The following is a 24,935-nucleotide window of genomic DNA, read 5'->3' on the forward strand; positions in this document are numbered from 1 at the left end:
CAACTTTAGATTTAAAGCCAGTCGTTCGAAGGTGAAATTTTAAATTTTTTGGCGTAGAGCAATGAAATCTGGCCCGCTTAATGGGAAGTCCACTGAGTGCTTAAGCACAAAATTTCGCTGAAATATCTCAAGTAGTTTTGGCATTATAAAACCTTATACACTCATTGCTATACCAAACTAGCAGAAAGCCTGGCGTGACAACAAAACAAGGCAGGTGTCTGCAGTCACTCTTAAGTTTTACCCAAAGGAATGGTTGATGCAGTGTCATTCGCCAAATAGTTTTAGCAGCCTGATTTTTTACTACACAGAATGCTATACACTCGAACCCACTTACAGTAGAATATCAATAAACGGAAATCGGTTAAACGGAATCAACGCTTAAATGGAACGAACGCCTCACAGTTGATTGGTTTTGTATTAAGGCAATGTAAAAAAAATCTGATTATTCGGAACTCAAATTTTCCTACTAACGTATAAACGGAACCAAAAATAGACTCGAAACCGCAATTTGACATGCACGCGCAGCCCCATTGCAGTATGCATCATTGCCCCCCCCCCCCCCCCCCCTCACCACTACACTCCCTCTTCCCGGTTTCCGTCTTTGGACGTTTCCGGTTTTCTCGCACACTGCAACCGCATCGCTTGCTTTCTGTCACCGTGTCCTTGCAGTTGTGTTCAGCTAGGCTTAAGCCTTACATCCGCTGTTCGGCGTCGTCTGCAACATTTCGTCGCCAAGTCGGCATCCGATGGCAGCGCAGAAGCGACCTCACAATGCCCCTACGTTAGAAAGGAAGGTGGAGATAATCAACGATTTCGAGAGTGGTCGCTTCACAAATACAGCGGTTGCGACGAAACAGTGCTCCCCAAGAGCAGCCTCACGAGGCTACTTCAGGACAAGGATAAGCTGCGGCAGGCTTTAGGGACGTCACGCTTTGGACCTCAAAGAAAACAGCTGCGGGTGGCCAACCACGAAGACCTGGAGAAGTGCCTGGTGGTTTGGCTGCGGAGAGCCCGCAGTGAAACATTCCGATCAGCGGGCCACTCATTCACATGCAAGCAGAAGAATTTGTTCTGCAGCTCGGCATCGAAGCTTTCTTGTGCAGCGAAGGGTGGTTGACGAGATTTAAAGATTGGAATGGCATAGTGTGTCGTGCCGTTTCAGGGGAGGCTGCCGCTGCAGACACGACAGCATGCGGGGACTGGCGAGCAAGACGGCTCCCCAAAATTCTGCAGGAGTACGACCCAGAGAACATCTACAATGGAGATGAGACAGCACTGTTCAGCAAATTACTACCCTCAAAATCCTTGTCGATCAAAAGAGAGAAATGCACCGGGGGAAGCTGAGTAAGGACAGGTTGACTGTCCTGATCGGGACCAACATGACGGCAAGTGACAAATTGAAGCCGCTAGTGATCGGGAAATAGGAGCACCCTCGCTGCTTCAAGAATGTCAAAACCTTGCCTATTTCTTATCAGGCCAATGGCAAGGCGTGGATGACGCAGTCCACTTTCAGGGAATGGATTTATCGCGAGGATGCGCACTTCTCGCGAGAGAAGAGGAAAGTTTTATTCCTCATCGATAACTTCCCTGGACATGGAACTGTGCCGGGCCTGAAGTCCATACAGTTGGAATTTCTGCCAGCAAACACCACAGCACTACTGCAGCCTATAGATCAGGGTGTGATCCAAGCGGCTTCCGCAAAAACCTTCTCCGGAGGATGTTGTTATGCATGGACAAGGGGAAGGACTACAGGGTCGATGCACTGTGCGCCGTTTACCTCCTTGATGATGCTTGGCGGCAGGTGAGTGCAACGACCATTGCCAGCTGCTTCAGACATGCAGGGTTTGCCTCAGCTACAGAAGAACACTGCACACAGGATGAGCTCGATGTCCAAGATGCAGCCGAAGAAGAGCTGCTACTGGAGAGTTGTGCTGCGATGGCGTACATGGCAACATGCCCCGAAAACACCGTGGTAGAGCATTGTAGGCAATGTCTGTTGCCCTGATGACAGCGAAGATGAGGAGGAAGAAGCCAAAAACGAGACTGCCCGCTCTGATCCTGTGGAGACACCTGCGCAGGCGGAATCGGCAGTCCAAATGCTGAAGAGTTTCTTCCAATGAGAAGAAGGTTTTGAGCTGTTTTTGAGCAGCCTGTCTAGTATGGGTGGCGCCATTCAAAGAAAACGGTTGCGAGAGCTAAAACAAGCAAACATAAAGTCCTTTTCAACAAGCCAATAAATTGCACTTCCCACTGATTTCCACAGACTAAGTGGACTATTGACATTTTTTTTTAAATTTCAGTAGTGCTTTGAAAAAAAAAAAGTTCACTGCTTACTGCTTTTGTGCAATAATGTTTGTGCCCATTGCGTACCTTCTCTTTATTATCTAGATTTTGCATTTGAGATCCGCTTCTGCGGAGAATGCCAACTACGCGCACGCCTGCCTCGTCGGGATCAAGCAGCGCGGAACGGATTGCGAAATCCTGAACCTTCTCACTCCGAACGAAACTCCTGATTAAAGGAACATATTTTCCCGTTCCCTTGAGGTTCTGTTCAACACTGTACTACAATACTGAAGTGGCAAGAAAATACCATTGTTTTAATTAACAGAGAACTGTTATAACAGGGTTGCGCCGATAAAAAGAAAACATGACAAACTTAAGAGCATTTAATGACAGGAAAGGCCTGCAGAGGCTTGATCGTTATAACGCCTGTAAAAGCCTGTTAATTCGAACTTCAGGGGACTGGAAAAAATGCTTGATTTATCGAATGATCCCGAAAAGATAACAAGAACTGCTTGCATCATGGTATATTTATATGGTGAAAGAGTGGGCAACAACAGCTCCTTGCTTTTTCACATTTTCATAAATGCTTTATTGCATGCATGCTCAAATGTGGTAAGGGCCTCCACAGCAACATGCGACGCGGTATTGCTGGAACTCCCCTGCCCCTGCGTCACACTCCTCAGAAGAGGCAGCGTCGGGTGTGAAGAAGCTTCACTGCACAAACAATGAACGGCAGGTGACGAGCGCACAGCTTCAACCCACTAGAAGAACCCAAGAGAAAGAACCACGCGGATGAAAGCGCTCGCGCCAATCAGCGGCTGAAACAGCATGCAGCTGGGCTCTGCTACCTGGCTGAAATGGGCTTGCGCAAACCTCAGAAATGCAAAATCAAAACAACGCCGTCTGACTGACTTTGAGACGCGGCGTACGTTTGTCGTCGTGCCTACCGTTGCACGCACGTCTAAGGTACACGGATGAATCTGCAGCATAGAATTCAGGTTTGTGCTGGGCTATTTGGACGATCGCTTGCCGTGCCAGTCATATAACTGCATCGTCAACGTGAAAGAAGTCTTCGACTCGACATGCCGTTCATCAATGACCAAAGGGCGGGAGCTTCGAGAGCCTCTGTGTCATCAAGCTTGCTTTCCGGAAACAATTCATGACGGGAAACCCAAGGAGCTTGCAGAACCGAGGGAACAGTGACAGCTGACACAGCTGACAACCATGCTGGCCATGCGTGTGCACCTCACCGATTGCGAGTACACATCGCGCACGTGGCCAGTGCACCAACCCAGCAGCTCGCCTGATGCAGTTAACGCTTGCCTTCGGGACAAGTGAAAACTTCGAAGTTACTCAAGAACAGTGGAAGGCAGGACAACGCGCGCGCTTTTGCCTCTTTCGCTGCCAGCCCCTCAGAAACGTTAATAATGGACTGCTCCACCAAGGCTCCCTGCTTTCGTCTCTGCCTGAGCCTTTTGCAATGGGGAACACATCCATCGTTTCTTCTCCCTGTGTCGCCGCGATATGCGAGGATCCTCAGCGCACCCGGCATCTTTGAGTGCATGTTACGGATTCTTTCGCTGCGTCGCTGTGTTGGTTTGGTCCGCCAGTCGGCTCCACACGCGCGTTCATTTGTGCTTTAAGCGTGGTTTGGCTGGTGCGGTTGTAGTCTCCACGTTTTTGTTTCTTTCAAGGTTGACTCTCACTGATCAGGTTTAATTGTTATAACTGATAATGTGCTATGACAGCATTGCTATAAGCAGTTTATTTTACCATAGAACATAAGATAAAGCTAGTGCCCCGATTGACCATTGTTTTATCAGATATATTATTATAACCGGTATTCTTATAAGTGGATTTCACTGTATACACGCACACATAATGCACTCACTATTGTGACATAAATTTGGTGACAGAGTGAAAAAAAATGATGAAGTAATTCAGAAATGTAGGAATGTCAGTGCGTAGAGGATTTAATAAACATAATGCAACAAGCTGCATGAAAATCCATAAAGCCATTGTCATGCTACGCTTTCTGCAAGTTTCTTGCTATATACAGTCACAAAACATTTTTTAAAGTTCTTCTGGGCTGTTTTGGGGATATAATTAAAAACGTCGTTTAGATGCAAAATCTGGTCTTTTCTAAAATCTGACTTTTTTATCTGACTTTTTTGAGATTTTTACATTTAGAACCCTGCATCCCCCTAAAAAGCTTGCATATCGTTGAAAAAAAAAAAAGCAAACAGCACACGAAAGCCACAACACACAAGCGGTTGACAGCTAAAAATAGCTGGAGCTGGTTAGCAGGAGTTTGTGGAAGAGGAAAAAAAGCCGTCGACAACGACGGTGATGGGGGCGGTAGATGGGGACGGTGGTGGGGACGGCTATGGGCACGGTGATGGCGACTCACAGCCTCGCTTGCCATTCGTGGGTAGCGGCTGGGAGTGGCTGTGCACGCATTTCGAAGGCTATTCCCGCGTGGGTTGTGAAAAGGTTCGGCGTGGCTCTCACAAGTCTTAAAAATTTCCTTAGGAAAAACACGGTGTGGCCCGTACATGGCTGCAACCCTGACACACATTTATACGGTATAATCCTCTGGTTGCACTTTGCTGGGGGGCTGGCTACTGACTCCCCCCCACAAACACACACAAAGAGAAGAGTACGGGACAGAGCGGTGTGTGTGTGGTTTTGGCGCCTTGCAATGATCAATTACCACTAGCCCCACAAGAAGTTCTCTTAAGATTAAGCAAGAAGGCGGAGGCCATTCTTTCCTCACATTTGTTTGTTGCCATTCGTTTCACAAGCAATATGCCAGTGTCGAATAACAAGCTCACCTTTTTGTGCCCAAAAAGTAGAAACTCTCGGAACTTTGCTAGCGTCTGACTCGAGCCTGTGGCTCCTGGCTGGGCACGGTCAGACACCACAATGCCCTCGTCCGGTGATGGACTGCTGCCGTCATCTGCACCCTCGGGTGAGGTCATTTCGCCCCCTTCACCGCCTCGTCGAGCAAGTCCTGATGCAGATACCACAGGCTCCAAGATGTTGTGTCCTCGAAGGAGCAGCTCAGCAATGTCCGACCCTGAGACAAACTGCAATGCCATGCAAGTGATTTAAAAAGGGTGGAGACTACAAATTTTTGGTCAGCGTGTTCTTTGCTCCAAACGTTGCGTATTGCCCCAGTACGCGTGATACACGCTGCGCAATTCATACATGTGCGATAAATAATTTATTACTGCATTCCTTATACTGAGCGGTTTCGGTTTCTGAGCGTCGCGGTGTGCTGCGACGTCATTAACAGGGAAGAGCAGCAACCCTGGTTACGTCGGCCCAAAAAGTTGTCAAGCATGGACTGCTGCGTCGTCTGCTCTCGTACAGATGCTGTGCATAGCAGCACCTTTCGAAATCATGTGCCGGCAAACTTGGTCGGCACTGCGATATGCTGAGAAAAGCCAAGCGAGCGAGGAACGACACTGAGTCCTGAAACCAAGCAGCTCGCTTCGGCCGATCTCAATTGCCACACCGCGTATATGCCAACGCCGCTTCTGCGTTGTATTTCGCTTTGCCATGCTTCGCCTACACCAATGCACGGCAGATGTCTGTGCTGGTGGCCTGTAGCCAACTGCATGACGATCCCCTGGTCGCATAACAACACAGTGCATCATTGACCACAGTCTTCCACTTTGCCCTGCACGCACGACAGCATCACAAGGGTGCTTCAGGTGGCTGCTGATTGAGATATCTGCTGCTCGCCGTTCTGTGCTGCTTTTTAGCAAACAGTCCATGTATTCACTAAATGAATGCTAAAGGATGATGCTTGAAGCCTACAGGACTCGGCATTTACTGCATGAGCATGTAATTCCGCCAAGAATGAGTCCCTGTTGACAGCACTCAACACCTTTTGTTTACATAGCTGCCTGTGTATAGGCAGAAACTGTGCGTTTGTTAAGCATGAAATGCTAGGTGCATGCTACTTAGATTGAACAATCTCATCTCTTTTTTGCCAGTTTGTTTACTTGTTTATGCAGTGCAATAACTCTGCAAGAAGCGCCAATGAATGCGAAAGCCAAAGTCATCTGCTTTGTGTCAATGACAAAGCGGAGAAGGCACTCAGCGATTAACATACAGCTCCTGGAAAAGGGGGTCCATGCACTAATTGTAGTCAGCTTATAGCTGCTGGTACAAAAAGTCGCCCGTGTAGGCGGACCTTCTTCCCGCAGGCTGATAGGAGGGCTGTAGATCGTAGGGTCTCCGAGTGCCGAGATTCGGAGCCACCCCTTTTCGAGTGCTGGAAGAACAACACAAATGCAAGCAAGGGGCCGGGGAACACACGCTGGCATCGGAGCGGCGAGGCGGTTTCTAAGAAGAAAAAAGAAATAAGCCGCACGGAGCTGGGATTGGACTATCGGCGAATGCGCGGGCCAACATTTGAAGTTGCCGCAGGGCAGTGGTGAAGCTCAGAAACCGAAACTATGCAGCCAGGCTATTTTTTTGCCCTAGCAGCAGAGCGACAGAGGCCTTCCGATTGTTGCCACGCCTGCCATTACGGCCGCTAAAGAGCTGTGCAGGTTACAGTGCACTATGCAATAGGCGAGATTTTAACAGGATCACTTGCCCTATTGTGACAACTCGACGCGCCCCTTCAGGAGGCTCCCGCGGCATTCCGCAAGCCGGCTTTCCCGCATAGCGTAGTCTACAAAACGGGATGGCGGAAGTCACGCTCGGGGAGTTATGAAGGCGACAGGACGCATTCTTCGGATGTGGGCATTAAATATGTAACGTATTATGGAAGGATTAAAAAAAAAGCGCGACTTCGCGTTGCGATTGCTCGAAGCGGGCCATTGGCCATCTTGTTCGCAGCACGGGTGACATGTGGGAAAGCCCACTTAGGGAAATTCTCGCAAGGTGAGGCCTTGCGGCGTCGGGGTGCGGTCGGTCCGCGTGATAAACGGCGGAGAAGGAAGGGAAAAGGACCTCTGTATTGTTTTCCTGGAATTTTTAACTCGATTATCGGCTAATTTGCCCAGATATTGTGGTTTTGCCACGGTCGAATTTATGAAAGTGCGCGCAGTATATGATCGCTGGCGAGTATTCGGGAATTTTCGAATATTCGCACACCCCTAACTAAAACTAGTGAACTCACTCTACACAACCGCCGACATCGCATATACGAACCCCGTGGACTCGCTAGGCCTACTCAAGGAGGCTGGTATCAACTATAATTCATTGTCTGCTGCTGGTGGCTCCCACAGTGTGAACATACAAAATGCAGTCGCCTGTTTCTTCACTTATTTGTGATAGCGATAAAAGTTATCGAAAAGAAGAACTAGTCAGGTTGTCATCTCATCGGCGTGAAGGTTTCGCTCAGCTGCGAGTACTGGTGCCAGCTGGTGCATCAGCTGGTGCATCAGCCACCGACTGCCAACAGAGCACCTGGCCAATGTCGCCATTCACAGCACGTCATGTTTTTGATCTGATGTCGATAATATTTTTATGGCCTTAAAATTTGGCAAGGCAGGAGGTGCACTATGAAAAGCACAAACTAATACGGGTAGCTGTCTTTGCTCAGAATCATGCAAGCCAATGTGTGCATGATTCTGGTAGTACATAAAGATATGGCTGATAACACACTTAGGAGGTGGATAAACAGCTTGCACGAACGGGTCCAACATTTCTCATGTTTTGACTGCAAGAACCAGTCAGCAACTTGTGCTTGACGGGAATTCAGCTATCATTTCTTCAAGTACTCCAATGAGCCTCCAGAAAATACCTGCAGAAAGATAGGTGCAGGAAGGAAGAATGACTACTACTGGCATCTGCAACCACCAGCAACTACCGAGTAGACCAGGGAGTGAGTACCCCATTCTGCCTGAGCATGAGGACCAGCAACTCCCACAGGAGGATGTGCGATGACCGGTCAGGCAAGTTGGGGTCCTCAGCAAACGACTGAATCTTGTGTGTACAGAACTGGATCACATCGTTCTTGTGGGTCTGGGACCTGCACACATTACATCACAAAATTACACCCTGCATGCTTCGCAGCATGGTTTCACGCAGTCAATGAACCAAGCACTGACACCAAAAAACAAAAGACATAATAACATGGGTCACCAACCACGGCCGTAACAAGGAGGAAAAAACAGAAAAAAACACTGCGCTACCGCTGGGGTGGGGAACAGTAGGTGGCCAAGGAAACCCAGCTACTCGGGTGACTTTTCAGTGTTCTCGTCTCAGAGGGTCTGAGCAAGAGTGAGAATAAAAACTGATTGCTGGAAGCATTAAAAACAAACAAATGCTTAAGAGCTGTTAAGGTATTTATATTTCGCACCCCCTTGGACTAGGGCGCCGCAGACCCTCTACTAAGGCTGATTTGATGCAAGGGCTAGCTAAATGCTAGCTGTTGCTCAGTGCTGGCAGTCGATTCTATGAGGAAAGAGCACGGTAACTCGTGCGACATATGGCTTTTTAAGACTGTGTTTTGCTGCGAGTTTAGCTGAACAAGAAATTCATACCTTCTGGCAGTGCAAAGCGAATTGAAAGTAAACACCACTCGCAAGCTATTTCAAGTTTTGGATATTTGCATACCCTTACTTTTCAATCTAAATGGTCATGCAGCCTCAGCACGAATTTGCGAGTCGCGTAGGTTGCGTGACATTTTGGTTGATAACTGCCAGTCGCGTGATAGTTGCTCGCTGCTCGATTTTCCAGCCTTCGGACCGCGGTCACTTGCCCTCTGTGACTCTGGTGCAGCCCTCCGTTGTGCAAGTTCACATGTGCCGAACACTGCCCGCCTTTTCTTCAGTTTTGAAGGTGAAGAGGACGTGCTACGCTGTTCGGGATTCAGAACAGAAAGTGCTGACCGTTGCCTTCCGGAAAAAAAAGCAGGAGGTGATCATATAGAAGAATAAAATAGGGAAATCTCACCACCCAACTGCTTCGCAATCAAAGCGCATCTCATTTTCTGTTCCCTGTTGCTGGTTCAAACTTGTATTAACCCTTTCTGGCCCAAATTAAAATTGGTTATTATAAAAAATTTATGTCTACAGACCAGCAAGTGTAGGAGGAGGATAATTCAAAAAGATCTCAAAATCAATGTTTCTGTTCTTTACGAGTTTTTTTGCATGATTCCAAATGGAATCAGTGGGACATAGTGGGTGCGAAATGCTCAGTTGGGTGATTTGTTGGAAAGTTTTATTTATTATCAACTGCTTTGAAACCATGCTTGTCTTTGCTGAATTAAATGTTGTCCCCAAGAGGCACGAGACATTTCTCAATATGTGTGGGTCAGTGCGCGGATATAGACAAGCACTGGCTCTCTTGAGAGGTGGCATCTAAGAAGCAGGGCGACCAAGCTCCCAGTATCCAGATTTCCAGCTTCTAGCTCACAGCATCTAGCTTTCTGCATAGACGAAAAATTTGTAATGCACAATTCTCAGAGGTTGAGTACAGTGAAGCTGTTCCTAGCGATGGGGCTTCATATTCTTAAATTTTGTCTGGTCCAACAGTAGCATGCTGCGTCCATAAAATGACATTTCCTGCAATTACTATTTTGGATGCACAGCATGAACTGCTGGTCTAATCTATTGCATTTTTGAAAGTTGAAAGCTGGATTCCTTCAACATAGTTGTGTTACCACTCGGTTTTACATCGTCCTGCAGTTAAATCTGCTACCATGGATGATATTTCACAGAGGTTTCAAAGCTTTCATGTTATACTTTGTTTTTGGATTCATATAATGAATGTTAATTTTACTTCATTGGGTGAAATGACACCTCAACAAGTATGGCGGGCCACTCTCGACACTTGTTCCTTTCCACATGAAAAGTCCTTGCGCTGAATGTAGACCCCTTTGGAGAAAAGAATGTTTACTGCCACATACTGAGTGAGGAAGAAGCAATATTTGTACAACACAAGCAGTCACAGGTAATTTAAACATGACTGTGCTGCTTATTCTACAACAGGCACATTTGGAATCAACTGTGTGTGCAAAATATCTTAGCGCTGGTAAATGTGTTTCACCGAAAGAGTTTAGTGCGGCCTACTCTTTCTTTGCACGATGCAAGGGAAGAAGTGGTGTCGGCCGATGGTGAGAGCCAAGCGTGCGCCAGTCAGGTGAAAGGCCACCAACATGAATTGGCAAATGCCGGAACTAATTAAGACTGGTGGCCTCGATTCCAACTGGAATCACTGGGCCTGAATGGGTTCATTCGAACTCCATGGGCATCCTCCTGCAGTTCGAATTAATGAGCCAAAACACAATCTTAACCTTTTCCAGCCAACTGCAGCCAGGGGTTAAAAAAAAAAAAGAGGCTGCATGCAAAACTATGGAAGCAACGGATACATCACTATTACCGTATTTACTCGAATCTAACGCGCACCTTTTTCCCAATATATCGGGTCCAAAAATTGGGTGCGCGTTAGAATCGAGTACGACAATAAATCTCCGATATCATATCGCCATCGGCATTTCAAAATGGCCGCCTCGTACGCACTTCGAGCCTAGCTGTCTATGCCTAGCCAGCCTAGCTGCAGTAGCATCCTCCTCGTGCTTAGTCTACCCGTTTTCTGCGTTTGATCTACCAGCATGGACGTGGCGACAGCGAAGATACGTCGAGTTCATCATGATGCCGCATTTAAAAGGAAAGTCATCATGCGTGCAGAGACGGACGGAAATCGGGCCGCATCACGCGCATTCGGAGTTCCAGAAACATGCGTGCGGGACTGGCGCGAGCAGAAGGAAAAGATTTTCGCCAGCAAGGCTACACGAAAGGGTTTCAGTGGACCGAAGCAGGGCCGGTTCGCCAAAATAGAAGAGCGGCTCGCAGAATACGTGCAAGAGCAGGGAGCGGCGCAGCGGCCAGTGACGACTGATCTGCTTAAAGTCTGGGCGATGCAGTTAGCCCTACAAACGGGGCTCACGCGGAGCGACTTCAAAGCGAGCAGATGCTGGCTGTCAAATTTTATGAAGCGAAAAGGGTTTTCTCTTCGAAGGCGGACGGGGATATGCCAGAAGTTGCCCGAGGAGTATGAAGAAAAGCTGCATAGTTTTCAGCGGTACGTTTTGAATTTGCGCCGCAGGAACGGCTACCATCTTGGCCAGATTGGAAATGCCGATCAGACACCGCTCTACTTCGACATGCCTGCCACCACAACTGTTGAAAAGAAGGGGGCGAAGCAAGTGCGCGTGTTGTCTTCCGGCCACGAAAAAACACGCGTCACCGCAATGCTTTGTTGCACCGCGGATGGGCACAAGCTGCCCCCGTATCTTATATTCAGACGCAAGACTCTCCCGAAAGGAATCGTGTTTCCGAGTGGCGTGATTGTGCGCGCAAATGAAAAAGGTTGGATGACGACGGACTTGGTTGCCGACTGGATCGATCACGTCTGGCGCAAGAGACCCGGCGGCAGTTTGGGCCTGCGTGCGATGCTTGTGCTTGACGCGTTCAGGTGCCATCTCGACGAGCGCATCAAGGACAAGCTCGCTGCATGCAACACCGACCTTGTCGTGATACCCGACGGCATGACATCGCAGCTCCAGCCGCTCGATGTTTGTTTAAACAAGCCGGTTAAAGACAGGATTCGGGCGCTCTACACCGAATGGCTTGTGAATGGCAGCCATGAATTCACTCCCAGCAACAGAATTACGCGTCCCTCGCTGCAAGACTTCACTGGATGGGCGAAAGATGCGTGGTGCACGATACCGTCTGCCATGGTCAGCAAGGCCTTTAAAAAATGTGGTATATCGAATGCCATGGACGGCACCGAGGATGAAATGCTTTGGTCCGTCGACAGTGATAAGGAGTTGTCTGACAGCGACGACGAGTGAAAACAATCTTGGCAAGATAAGCCGTTTCCTTTTGTGTGTGTGTGTGTTTTATTATCGCAACTTTAGCGCATCGAGATTAAAACTTTGTTTTTCCAAACGAGACAAGGTTGTATTAGTGTATGAAAGGGTGAGGTGCGTGGTACTTTTTTTTTTTTTTTTGCGAAGGAAAACGGGTGCGCGTTACAATCGAGGGCGCGTTAGATTCGAGTAAATACGGTATTTAAAAATGGATGACACCCTAAAAGCATTGATTTTCAGGCAATTGTTCCCATCCAAATCTCCACAACAAGACATAATTGCCAACTATACCAAAAAATTCAAGAGAACTGCACTGCTTCTGCCAGTTTCACAGGCAGTAACGAAAAGTCTCAAGTGAACAGCAGGACAAACATGCTCTGTTTGAGTAAAGTGACCCACAATGCAGGAGGGACATTATTAGGTTCCATTCCAGGGTTCGTACAGGCTTTGAAGGCACAAATTCAAGGGTTTTTAAGGACTTTCAAGGCCCCCAAAAGTTTTTCCAAGGACTCATTTCAATACTCAATTTAGTACCCTTTATATAAAACAACTTTTTTAAAACACGCTGCAACAAATTTATTGAAAACTAAGAAATAGCCGCACTTACACATTAGACTAGTTTAATACTAAAAGAAGACAGGTCGTAACAAGCGTTCATGAAAGCTCCTGAAGCTTTGCGATTATTTCTTGCTTGATGATTAGAAGTTCTTCCGTTTTGCTTTTTGCCGTTTTCCTAAGGCAATTTGACTTCCCAATGTGCATGACGTTGCCTGTCTCTTCTGTTTTCTCAGCCAAGTTGTCTGCTGAAGCTGTCAGATCAGCAACGGTTGCTTCAAGTCTTGATTTCTTTCGCTTCAAGGTATCAATTTCTTCCTCAACAAGGCGCTTCTTTGACTCATTTGCTTCTTCAAGTTGCTCCTTCTTCTGTGCCTCCAGATATTCGTGATAACGATGCCTTGCAGCTGAAACGGAGGTCCTCAACTCCTTTCTTATAGGAATGTTAAGGATGCCACCTGCCTTATTAACGGCGTCGCATGTAACGCGTTATGAGACATACGACATACTTTTCAGGTTTTCCACAGTTGCCTGGCCGTGGCTGAGCACAAGCAAAAGTTGGACTACTGTCCAGAGCTCAGCGTAGGATGAATCAACTTTCGGAGTTCAAAGAAAAAAATGTCTAGCCTGTCAGAGCTCTTTTAAAAAAAACGCAGCTTGTGCTTCTCCATCTGCAGCATTTCGGCGTACTCAGAGAGAACAGAGTCCCGTTGGCGATCGCTAAATCTTTTTGCAGCGATGAGGGCATTCAAAACATTCTTGAGTCCTGCTAGGCACTGGTCTGGCTTGTTGCACAATTGACGGGGATCCAGTGAGGAAAGGCCTATAACCAAAGGGAATCTTAAAGGACTCTTCTCAAGAACCTTTTTACACACACTAACAAGGAACTGCTTGCATTCCATTTTAAATGCAAATGCACCTTTTGCACTGACCTTGGAATTCTTCAAAATTTGTTCAGCTGCATAACCAATGTACACTTCCTTAAGTGCTGTGTGATTGTTCACGTCTTCAATGTTGATTTTCAACAGGCCTGTAGTCCCAACTGATGCAGAGAGAACTGAACACTTCAAAAACTTTGTGAGAAGCTTCCTGACAATTGTTTCGAGGTCCCTTGCCAGAAAAAACACAAGTGGTTGGTCTACCTGATAGTCCATCAGGAAAACTTTCAGAATTAGTGCAATCCCAAGGACAAAGTTAAGTTTTGCTGGGACTAGTGGGTTACTGGAGGAACTGAGCAAGTTTTGAAAGGAGGCACAGTTCGGCTGGTTCACTTTTCTTTTTTGCAGACTCAATGTAAATTCTCACACCAGGCCAGAGCGAAAGGGCTCGTTCAATTACCGGAACGTTTTCAACCCAGCGATGGGAGACGTACTTAAGGGGAAATGTAGCCTGACCAATCACCGCTACGAAGTTTTCTTGCCTCGCCGGGGAATCTTGAAATAATGCACTTAGACTAGACAACAGAATGTCCACTCCCCACTTGCTGCTGTTATACCTGCCCTGTAGGCATTGTGCACAACGTGCAGACTGCAAGTGCCTAAATCTAGGCATTGTACTTGATAGTTTTTTGCAGGTGCTCCTGAAAGCTTCTGAAAGCTTCTGAAAATTTTCAAGTTGACATTCAGTCCGTCCATGGACACTTGTAGGATCTTAACAAGTGGTAATGGCTCCAGTGCCTTCAACAATTTATCCTCGATGTCATCTGCCGTCGCGTGGCCCATAAAAACGGATGTGAAGTACCTTGTTATTTTTTGAGATGCATCCCAGTACCTAACGTGTATATCCATCTGCTTCCGATGGAGGTAATCATTTGTGGATTCATCAAACAGAACGGCGTAATAGTCGCACTTATCTATCGCCTGATGAATGAATGATAGAAAGAATGGTCCAGGACCATGACATGTCAGGTATGCGCACTTTTTCTCTCCACATGTGAAGACCTTCGCCACCTCGCTGTCAAGAGACATTCTCTTGAACAGATCGATTGTGTGGGCAGATGAGCTGTACGAGTAATGACACGTGACAACTTTCAAAGCCCACAATATTTCCGCTTCTGCCACTAAATCGTGAGCCTTGCTTGCAGCATTCAAATTTGAGGACTCCGTTTCGACCACACGAACAGATTTGCCACACTCACGCGATGTCACGTAGTTCAACATGGAGCTACCTGCTGCGTTCTTCATGCTCACGCTGTGTTTCGAACTCCTCTTGTGGCTCTTCAACGCAGACTCTCCCATCGACGAGATGTCAAACACTTTTCCGCATGGTCTGCATCTAGCACGATGCGAACTTGTGGTCTCCGGTGCAATCCAGTCTTTGTACTCGTCATGGCTAAGCCACGATTGCTGAAAATTGCACTTCCCGGGCATTGCGCGCACACACAGTTATGTCCACGTCCAGCTCGTGCCGCAATACACGTGCTCTGAATAAGCCAACGGGAGACAATTAACAAGCGGTATGAGGACGGCAACTATAAAAAGTGCGCGACCGCAGCGAACAAAAAACACAACACGACAATATGAAAACATGGAGGACGAACGCCCAAACCGGACTGGATTTTCTTGGCTTGGATCCAGAGGCAACCCTCGCTTTCAATGTGGCCAGTTGATCAATGGGCAATCGCTGAACGGCGCCAATGGCTATCATCACGAAATTCAAGGGTTTTTCAGGCACCACTAAATATTTCAAGGTTTTCAAGGCCTTGAAAATCACACTTTCAAATTCAAGGGTTTTCAAGGTTTTCAAGGACCCGTGCGAACCCTGCATTCCTACCTATACAGAGACATAGTATAAATCCATCCCCCCTTTTCCATGTCCAACAAAAGGTTAAACAACTACTCACCTAACCAGGGGTCCTGGGAATTGCTTCAGTTCATGGAACTGCGGATCCTTCTGGAACAAGTGCTGCACATGGGAGGAGAGACAGAAGAGGTGCCAACCCTGTCAGATGAGCAAAACACACATATGACTCACATCATAAAACGCTACAGTGGCAACTCAAACCACAGAAAAAAAGCTCAATTATGTAGCGATAGCTACACTACAGTAGCATTTCAAGCCTTTGGCGTGCAGACACCGCCACACTGTCACATGGTTGGTCACGTGGTGCGGAGCAGCTGCCGAGCTGCCACAGCTGTGTGCATGCGTCGAGTCAAGTGGGACGAAGATGAAGAAGGAATGCTCAGCGAAACGGAGCGGCGAAAGACTGACTTTCACAATTCAACTGAGCAAGTTCCACTCGGCCAGCTGTAGCTATCGCGTCACTCCAGGTTTAACCAGAGCTAAACCACCACCAATTTTTCACATCCCCACCAGGCTACAGCTGAGCTATGGCAGATGCTGTATTGAAGAGCTTTGGGATTCCCATCAACCACCTGTGGTCTCGCCGAATAACAGCGCACTTACACGGGACAGAGAAAGAAGAAAGAAGACACTCACACACACACAGCGCTGACTTACAACTGCAGGTTTATTGCACTGCTCGCAACAAATACCGGAAAGAAAAACAACAAACAAAAGAAGCCGAGGAGAAGTTCCTTCTGCCACATTATGTCATCATGGTTATTCAAGATATGAAATCTCTTTTCTTGTCAATGCCATCCATGGCATGCTAACACATGACGCGCCTTTCCTGTCTGTGATGAATGCCTCATAAAGCTCACGCTTGTGCTGATGATTATACCGCCTCAAAATCTGGCTTCGTCCAAGGTTAGGAGTGCATTGACAGGCAGAAACGTGTTTTGCCAGCATGCTGCCGTATCCCGTGGTGATGTTATTGGCGTGCTCTCGTAAGCGGTCGTTTATGCAGCGTCCGCTCTGACCCACATAAGATGCTCCTCATGACAGCGATATCTCGTAGATTACCTCAGTGTCACAGGCGGTGAACATTTTTTCATGCTTCTTATTGCACCGCGCTGGTTTGGGGCTTCTTCATTCGCCATTCTGCAAAACAAATTGAGCTTTCTGGGTGCAGTTAGGATCATATTCACTCCAGCACGCCCTACTATCTTCTTCAACGCGCGTGGCTGATCCCGTGCAAATACGACATAACAGCCATCCTCTCTGTTTCTTTCCGTGGCTTCTTTGGGAGTTTAGATTGGCGGAGATCTTTCAAGAGATTGAAGCCGATCCCTGCAATGAGGGCATCCTGGTAGCCTGCTTCGCGTGGACCTATCAGCTGGGATTCCATGCTTTCTTGCTGTCGGTGATGGCACGATTTTTTGAGGGCATTCTTCAAGGCACCCAAAGCTATTGCTCGTTTGACTAGCGTAGTGTGCGGGGAAGAGTATGGCAAAAGGCATTTCTTGACTTACAGTTGTTCTCGAGTGACGAGCTGGTGCTATGCTTCGAGGTCAAAGAAATGCCTTTTGCCGTACTCTTCCCCGCACACTACGCTAGTCAAACGAGCAATAGCTTTGGGTGCCTTGAAGAATGACCTCAAAAGAGCGTGCCATCACCGACAGCAAGAAAGCATGGAATCCCAGCTGATACGTCCACACGAAGAGGGCTACCAGGATGCCCTCATTTCAGGGATCGGCTTCAAGTAGGGGTGTGCGAATAATCGTAATTTCGAATACGAATCGAATATGTTTGATATTCGATTCGTATTCGAGAAATCGATATTCCCGAATATTAAAAAATTCCCGAATACTCGCCAGCGATCGTATACTGCGCAGACTTTCATGAAATTGACCGTGGCAAAGCCACAATATCTGTGCAAATCAGCCGCTGATAAAGAGTTAAAAATTCCAGGCAAGCAATACAGAGGTCCTATTCCCTTACTTCTCCATTGTTTATCACGCGGACCGATAGCATTCCGATGCCGCCAGGCTTGACCTCATGAGAAATTCCGCAAGTGGGCTTCCCACATATCACACGTGCTACAACAAGCTGGTCGACGATCCGCTCTGAATAGTCGCAACGCGAAATCGCGTTTTTTTTTTTAATCCTTCCGTAATACGTTACATATTTAATGCCCACATCCGAAGAATGCGTCCTGTCGCCTTCATAACTCTCCGAGCATGACTTCCGCCATCCAGTTTTGTAATCTACACTATGCAGGAAAGCCTACATGCGGAATGTCGCGGAAGCCTCCTGAAGAGGTGCATCGGGTTGTCACAATAGGACAAGCGATGCTGTAAAAATCTCGCCTAATGCATCGTGCATTGTAACTTGCGCACCTCTTTAGTGGGCATAACGGCAGGCATGACAACGATCGGAAGGCACCTGTCGCTAGGTAAAAAAAATAGCCTAACTGCGTAGTTTCTGTTTCTGAGCTTCGCCACTGTCCCGCGGCAACTGCAACTGTTGGCCCGTGCATTTGCCAGTAGTCCAATCACAGCTCCGCACGGCTTTGGACGCCAACTGGCATGTCGCGGGTTATTTATTTTTCCTTTTCAGAAACTGTCTCTCCGTTCCGACACCAGTGTGTGTTCCCCGGCCCCTTGCTTGCATGTGTTGTTCTTCCAGCACTGCAAAATGGGCGGCTCCTCACGAGCTTACAGGTGTTAGCGCGATGGAGTCGCCTCACAAGGCCTTACTGCATCTTCGCATTTTCAGCAGGATTTTTTTTTTTTTCAGGGGCGGCGCAGGTAATTTCATAAACCAAGGCCTCCGGATGAACCGGAAGAAATTTCTTCCGGTCCCTTGAAATCCGAATGAATGAGGTTTTACCTGTCATCATGTTATTTGTTGTTGCCAGTCATGTCATTTTATGGATTTCTTTTGCATGACCTTATTATAGTTTGGATACTGTTATGCTGTCTAATCAATTATGACTTTTCGAAAAGATCTCGCGATCTCTCCAAAAACCTGGGGTGGCCGCTACTTGAAACCAGAAGAAAATACCTACGCTTGTCGCTATTTTATAATATCTTTTACTCTAGAACAGGTATCGACAAAGATAGATATCTAAAGAAACCAACATATGCATCTGCACGAACGGACCATTCCCGAAAAGTGCGTGAATATGCTTGCCGGATAAACTTATTTAAGAACACCTTCTTCTCTAAGACAATACATGAATGGAATGGTTTGCCAGAAGAAATTGTTTCCAGGACCCCTTCGCCTTTTATCTAGGATCTGAAAGATATTCTTTTTTAATGGGTCTTAGCATTGCTTTTAACTTCTCATGCCTGTTTTTCAACTTACCATGATACAGTGAGATTAAGTGACGCAAATATCAAGACAACTACGTGTATATGTATCGTTTTATTTTTCACTGCTTTTTTCCTGCCTTTGAAATTGCAGCTGAATTTGTATTATATATCATCTGTGCACTCATATTATTTTTTCTTTTCCCCCCTACACTAATGCCCACAAGGGCGCTGTAGGTATGTAAATAAAAAGTAGTATACATTTCTGTGCACATCATATTTTTTTAATATGGTACTGAGGAAGTCTAGTTTTGTTTATTTTAGTTGCAAAGACCATACACTATTTTGAAAAAAAATAAGGGCAACAACATTTGCTTGTTTATCATTTTCTGAAATTTTTTTTTGGACTGAACAGATATTCTATATTCGATTCGATATTCAAAGCCATTTTTTCTTCATATTCGTATTCAACTCGTATAAAAAAATTTCAATATTCTCACACCCCTAAGTTCAAGCTCTTGAAAGATCTCCGCCAATCTAATCTCCTGAAGAAGAAACGGAAAGAAACAGAGACGATGGCTGTTATGCCGTATTTGCACGGGATCAGCCACGCGCGTTGAAGAAGGTAGTAGGGCGTGCTGGAGTGAACCTGATCCTAACTGCGCCCAGAAAGCTCAATTTGTTTTGCAGAATGGCGAATGAAGAAGCCCCAAAACCAGCGTGGTGCAATAAGAAGCATGAAAAAATGTTCACCGCCTGTGACACTGAGGTAATCTACGAGATATCGCTGTCATGAGGAGCATCTTATGTGGGTCAGAGCGGACGCTGCATAAACGACCGCTTACGAGAGCACGCCAATAACATCACCACGGGATACGGCAGCATGCTGGCAAAACACGTTTCTGCCTGTCAATGCACTCCTAACCTTGGACGAAGCCAGATTTTGAGGCGGTATAATCATCGGCACAAGCGTGAGCTTTATGAGGCATTCATCACAGACAGGAAAGGCGCGTCATGTGTTAGCATGCCATGGATGGCATTGACAAGAAAAGAGATTTCATATCTTGAATAACCATGACGACATAATGTGGCAGAAGGAACTTCTCCTCGGCTTCTTTTGTTTGTTGTTTTTCTTTCCGGTATTTGTTGCGAGCAGTGCAATAAACCTGCAGTTGTAAGTCAGCGCTGTGTGTGTGAGTGTCTTCTTTCTTCTTTCTCTGTACCGTGTAAGAGCAGTGTTTTTTGATGAAATTATGCACCAACTGGTTTGGCAACTATCCTTAATGTACCTGTGCTCCCACCTGCATGCAATGCTTCCAATCAAATGGACAGTAATACTTGTTGGGGGGCTAGTTGGTGCATGTTTCCAGAAGAGGGTTGTAGCGCCGAAAAAGACAACACATAGCAAGCGAGATGGGACAGGCACCTGTCCCGTCTCCTGTCCCGTCTCGCTTGCTATGTGTTGTCTTTTTCGGCGCTACAACCCTCTTCGGGAAGCAATCAAATGGAGTTGACGCCATATCGAACCCACTACAACATTAACAATGACAATGAAAGGAACACTTTTAATAGGGTTTGCGGCTATTCTAGGCATGTGCGAATAGTAGTTTTTTGCTTCGAAGTGAATAGTAATTTTCTTCGAATAACTTCGGAGCAAATATTTCTAATACTTCTAGCACACAAAAAAGGTTTGGTTTGGTTTATCGGGGTTTAGCGTCCCACGGCAAATCAGGCTGAGGGACGCTGTAGTGGACGGCTCCTGAAATTTCGACCACCTGGGGTTCTTTTTAACGTGCCCTGACATTGCACAGTACACGGACTTCTAGAATTTCACCTCCACCGAAATTCTACCGCCATGGCTGGGATCGAACCCGCATTTTTCGGGTCAGCAGCCGAGCGCCATAACCACTTAGCCATCACGGCGGCACACAAAAAAGGTTGATGGCACAATAGGCATCAAGTATTTTTTTTCACACAAAGCCATTACTTGAAGAAAAGAGAGAATGGCCTGAAGCTTTGTCACACTCATTGAAGCTGTGTTGGCACCCTGTTGACCTACATGTGGAGCCGACCTATTTGTGGGTGTGAGACCTACCTATGGGACCCTTGACTGCTGGTCTTCTTTGCGATAGCGTCATTGTACAGCTGTTGCTTATAAGTGACGACTCCATGAACACCTGCTAGGCATACGCGATTCACGAATTTCACGTGCAGGAGAGCGGCAATGGCAGCTGCAATCACGCGTAAGTCAAGGGAACCGCACATCCTCTGATTAGAAAGATTTAGCATAGCATGATCCGCTTCCACGCAAACTTCCGCACCACTGTGCATCCGCAGGTCGCCCTGAGGACACCACAAGGCGCCAGACGATCAGCGCGTGTGCAATGGCGGCGAACGGAAGTGGACCTGAGCTATGCTAAATCTATGACACATGCCACCATGCTGGTTATGGAGCGTGCGCACTGCGGGTAGCATGGCTGCAGACACCTGGCAGCTATACAGATCTGGCCGCACTTCTGCCTGCTCTGGCATATGCGCGGGAGCGCAGGCACATGACGCGGAGTTGGGGCTTTGGTTGCACGCACGCCATGGTGACATCCCGGGCAAGGTATACCATAACAAAACCGCACTCGGCAAAAGTTCTAAAATGTTATCCGCTTGAGACGAATACTTCGAGATTTAGAATACCAAACATTCGGGCTGAATCAAATATCGAATACTTTATTACGCGACCAGATATTTGAAATTATCGAATATTTGCACATGCCTACAATATTCTAAACTTGGAATACAAATCTAATATGTTTCTTATTCAGCTCATATTCAATTTGAGAATTCAACATTCAAAATTTTCAGAAAATATGGCAGCGACTAAATACTGCGTCGACTTTCACTAATCCGACCATGGCAAAGCTAGAATATCTGGGCAAATGAACCCAAGAGTGAGTTCAAAGTGATTGGAAAACGGTGCGCATGCATCCTCTTCACTTTCTTCTTCATCGTTTATCAAATGGACTGTTCACATTCGAACGCTGCAAGGTGTGGATGGACCTCATGAGAAATTCCGCAAGTGGGCTCTCTACATACTTCACGCATAATGAAAACATGATGTCCGACCACTCGCTTCGAACAATCACAGCGTAAAACAGCGCGGTTCCTTTTGCTTGATCCCTCCATAATGTGTTAGATGCTTAACGCCCCCACCCATGGCATTTGTCCGTCTCCTCTCTTATGAGCTTCGCCACCTCGTTTTGCTCAACTATCATACAGTCAAACCTCGATATATCGAACACGGATACAGTCGAACCCGGATATATCGAACCCGCATATTTCGAATTATTGGCTATATCGAACACACAGATTACCCCCTTGAAAATACTATGTAAAAGTATAGGACAATTGCGTAGTATATCGATTTCCATTTTCGTTGGACATTCGATATATCGAACGGCGCGCTGCGCCGCGCCCCTGGAAGGTGCGCTTTTCCCAAAGACATTCGTGTCCGGTCCTCAGAGGTAAACTTTTCCGCAGAGTCAGTCAGCAGGCTCCTCCTCTGCGCATGCGCGGCCGTCGCCTGGCGACGGAGACGCAGAGCCTTTCCCCCGTTCTTGCGCCCCACCGGCGCGAGCTTCTCTCGCTCCTCCTCTACCGCCGGCGTGTGCATTGGGCAAGGGCATTGGAGCTCATCGTAGAGAGTGCGCGGCATGGAGACGCGGCGACGTTTCCAAGCCACGCTTCCTGGGAAAAGGGAGAGAGAGAGAGAGAGTGAAGGCTCGGCACGGTCGCTCGTGGGCCAGGGGAGACGAGAGAGCCAGAGAGGGCTCAAAAAACGAACATAGCGCCTTCGACGGCATATTCCGCCGATCTTTTTCCCCACTCTCTTCTTTCTTTTCCCTTTGTCGTTCCTTCGCAGCCCCGTTGACTGTCGCTCGAACAGGCTTCACTCGGACTGCTCCATCTGCACATCGTGCGTGTTGCTGTGCGCACCTCTGTTTCAACGTGCCGTGTGTAGCGTGTGTGATTGCAGTCATCTGGTGAGCTATGGCATCCGCGGACATAAAAAACAGGAAGAATCTGGACTTTGCAAGAAAGCTTGAAGTAATCCGGCGTGTCGAGAATGGAGAAAAGAAGTCCTCCGTGGCAGACGCATTCGGCATTCCGCGGAGTACTTTAAGTACGTTGTTAAAAAACAAGCAGGACATCAAGCTTAAAGCAGGTGAGGAAAGTCGCTCGGGAGCGTGTCGTATGCGCCCTGCTGCTTTTGACAAAGTGGAGAAGGCACTCTACACGTGGTTTCTTGAAATCCGAGCGAAAAATATTCCCGTGGATGGCCCGACCTTAATCGAAAAGGCCAAATGGTTTGCTACGGCTCTTGGCGAAGAGAACTTTTGCGGTGGCACTGGATGGCTGCAACGGTTTAAAAACCGCCACGGCATTGTAGGAAAGGCCATTTCAGGCAAAAGTGGGGCTGTCAGCAGCCAGGAGATGCAGCAGTGGCTTTCTGAGGAGCGGCCGAAGATCACTGAGAAGTTTTCGCCTGCAGAAATCTTCAATGCAGACGAAACTGGTCTCTTTTGGCAAATGTTGCCGAATAAGACACTCGCTCTTCGTGGAACCACATGCCACGGTGGTAAAATGAGCAAAGTGCGTGTGTCGGTACTGCTTGCAGCCAACATGGACGGCTCGTGCAAGCTACGGCCATTCGTGATCGGGAAGAGCAAGTCACCGCGCTGCTTCAAGAACTGTAAACAGCTTCCCATCCGCTACGGCTGTAATAGGAAGGCCTGGATGACACGCCAACTTTTTGTTGAATGGCTGCAGGCTTGGGACGCTGAGTTGGGCAAGTCGGGCCGCCGAGTTTGCCTTCTGGTAGACAACTGTTCGGCCCATCAAACAACTTGCAGGCTGCAGCACATCGAATTGAAGTTTCTCCCGCCGAACACCACAGCGAGACTGCAGCCCCTCGACCAGGGTATCATAAAGGCATTCAAGGTAGGCTATCGGAAGAGACTTATTCAACGGCTCCTCATAAACCTCCGCATGGGAACCAATCTCAAGATTGACCTGCTTGGCGTGATCCAGATGATTACCGGCGCTTGGGGCGACGTGAAGCAGGCCACAGTAGCCAACTGTTTTGGCAAGGCAGGCCTTGAAGTGGCCAGAGATGAATGTCCGGAAGCTTTAGATGACGATGAGTGCTTGGAGGACGCGTTCCGCGACTTGTCCAATTTTTCCGGCACCGTCCCGCCCGAAGTTACTGTTGATGACTTCATTAACGCTGACAGCGAAGTTCAAGCGGTAGCCGACCTCGCTGATGAGGACATTGTGGCCGGAATAGCTGGCGTTCAAGACAGCGATTCCAGCGACAACGAGGGCAACTGTGTTTTCGAAGAAACGCGTCCGTGCACAGCCACTGAACTGGCGTCAGCGTTCAGCCTGATTCGGCGCTGTTGCGGCGAAATGGAAGGCACTGGGCTCTCGCACCTAGACAGTCTCGAGAAGATTGAAACTAGTGTTTTAAACTTCATTTCCCAGAGGAAAAAGCAGCCCAAAAGTAGTGATTTTTTTTTCCGTGAAATAAAGCGCTTTCATATTGTGTGCACATGCTATGTGATTCGCGGCTGTTCCAATTGGTAAGCCACAACGTTTTATGATCGCGAGTGCTTTTTTGGCCTATATCTGTATATCGAATTTTCGCTATATCGAACTATTTTCCGATCCCCGTCGAATTCGATATATCCGGGTTCGACTGTATATCGAACTATTGCGTATATCGAACGCTTTCTATATCACGTGGAGAATCCCATGCATTTTTTATTTCGAACAGGGCCGGATGTAAAATGGATATATCAACTCTGCACCACACGTGTGCAGTGAGGAGGAGAGTGGGAGAGGTGGGGGAGTCGGAATCATCTGCCTTTTTTCACATGCTCGTCTCCTGGTCTGTCTGTCTGTACACCACTGCTCTGACTCTTCGTCTCGCTCTCCGCCATCCATGCTCCTGCCACGCGTGTGCTGTCGACACCTGAATCACGCGAGCAACCGAGCGCCAGCAATGGCCATGCACAGCTCGCCCCGTGCCTTCTTTGCTAAGTCCTGTTGTTTTGTGCTGTGAATTCCTGTGAATTTTGTGATGTGAATTCCTAGCACAGACACTGCTG

At 47.5% G+C, this 24,935-nt stretch overlaps 1 protein-coding gene across 50 annotated transcripts in view; it reads right to left on the reverse strand.

Moving 5' to 3' along the window:
• Window positions 1–24,935, reverse strand: part of LOC144111913 (uncharacterized) — a 420,777-nt gene that overhangs the window by 201,604 nt on the left and 194,238 nt on the right. For all 50 annotated transcript variants that reach the window (XM_077645003.1, XM_077644993.1, XM_077645002.1 and 47 more), the window contains 3 exons: window positions 15,522–15,583; window positions 8,140–8,278; window positions 5,118–5,372 (listed from right to left, as the gene is read on the reverse strand). In XM_077645003.1, coding sequence (XP_077501129.1) covers window positions 5,118–5,372; window positions 8,140–8,278; window positions 15,522–15,583 — 456 coding nt within the window. The remainder of the gene's footprint in view (window positions 1–5,117; window positions 5,373–8,139; window positions 8,279–15,521; window positions 15,584–24,935) is intronic.

The sequence above is a fragment of the Amblyomma americanum genome, unplaced genomic scaffold, assembly GCF_052857255.1.
Source record: "Amblyomma americanum isolate KBUSLIRL-KWMA unplaced genomic scaffold, ASM5285725v1 scaffold_13, whole genome shotgun sequence".
Taxonomy (NCBI): domain Eukaryota; kingdom Metazoa; phylum Arthropoda; class Arachnida; order Ixodida; family Ixodidae; genus Amblyomma; species Amblyomma americanum.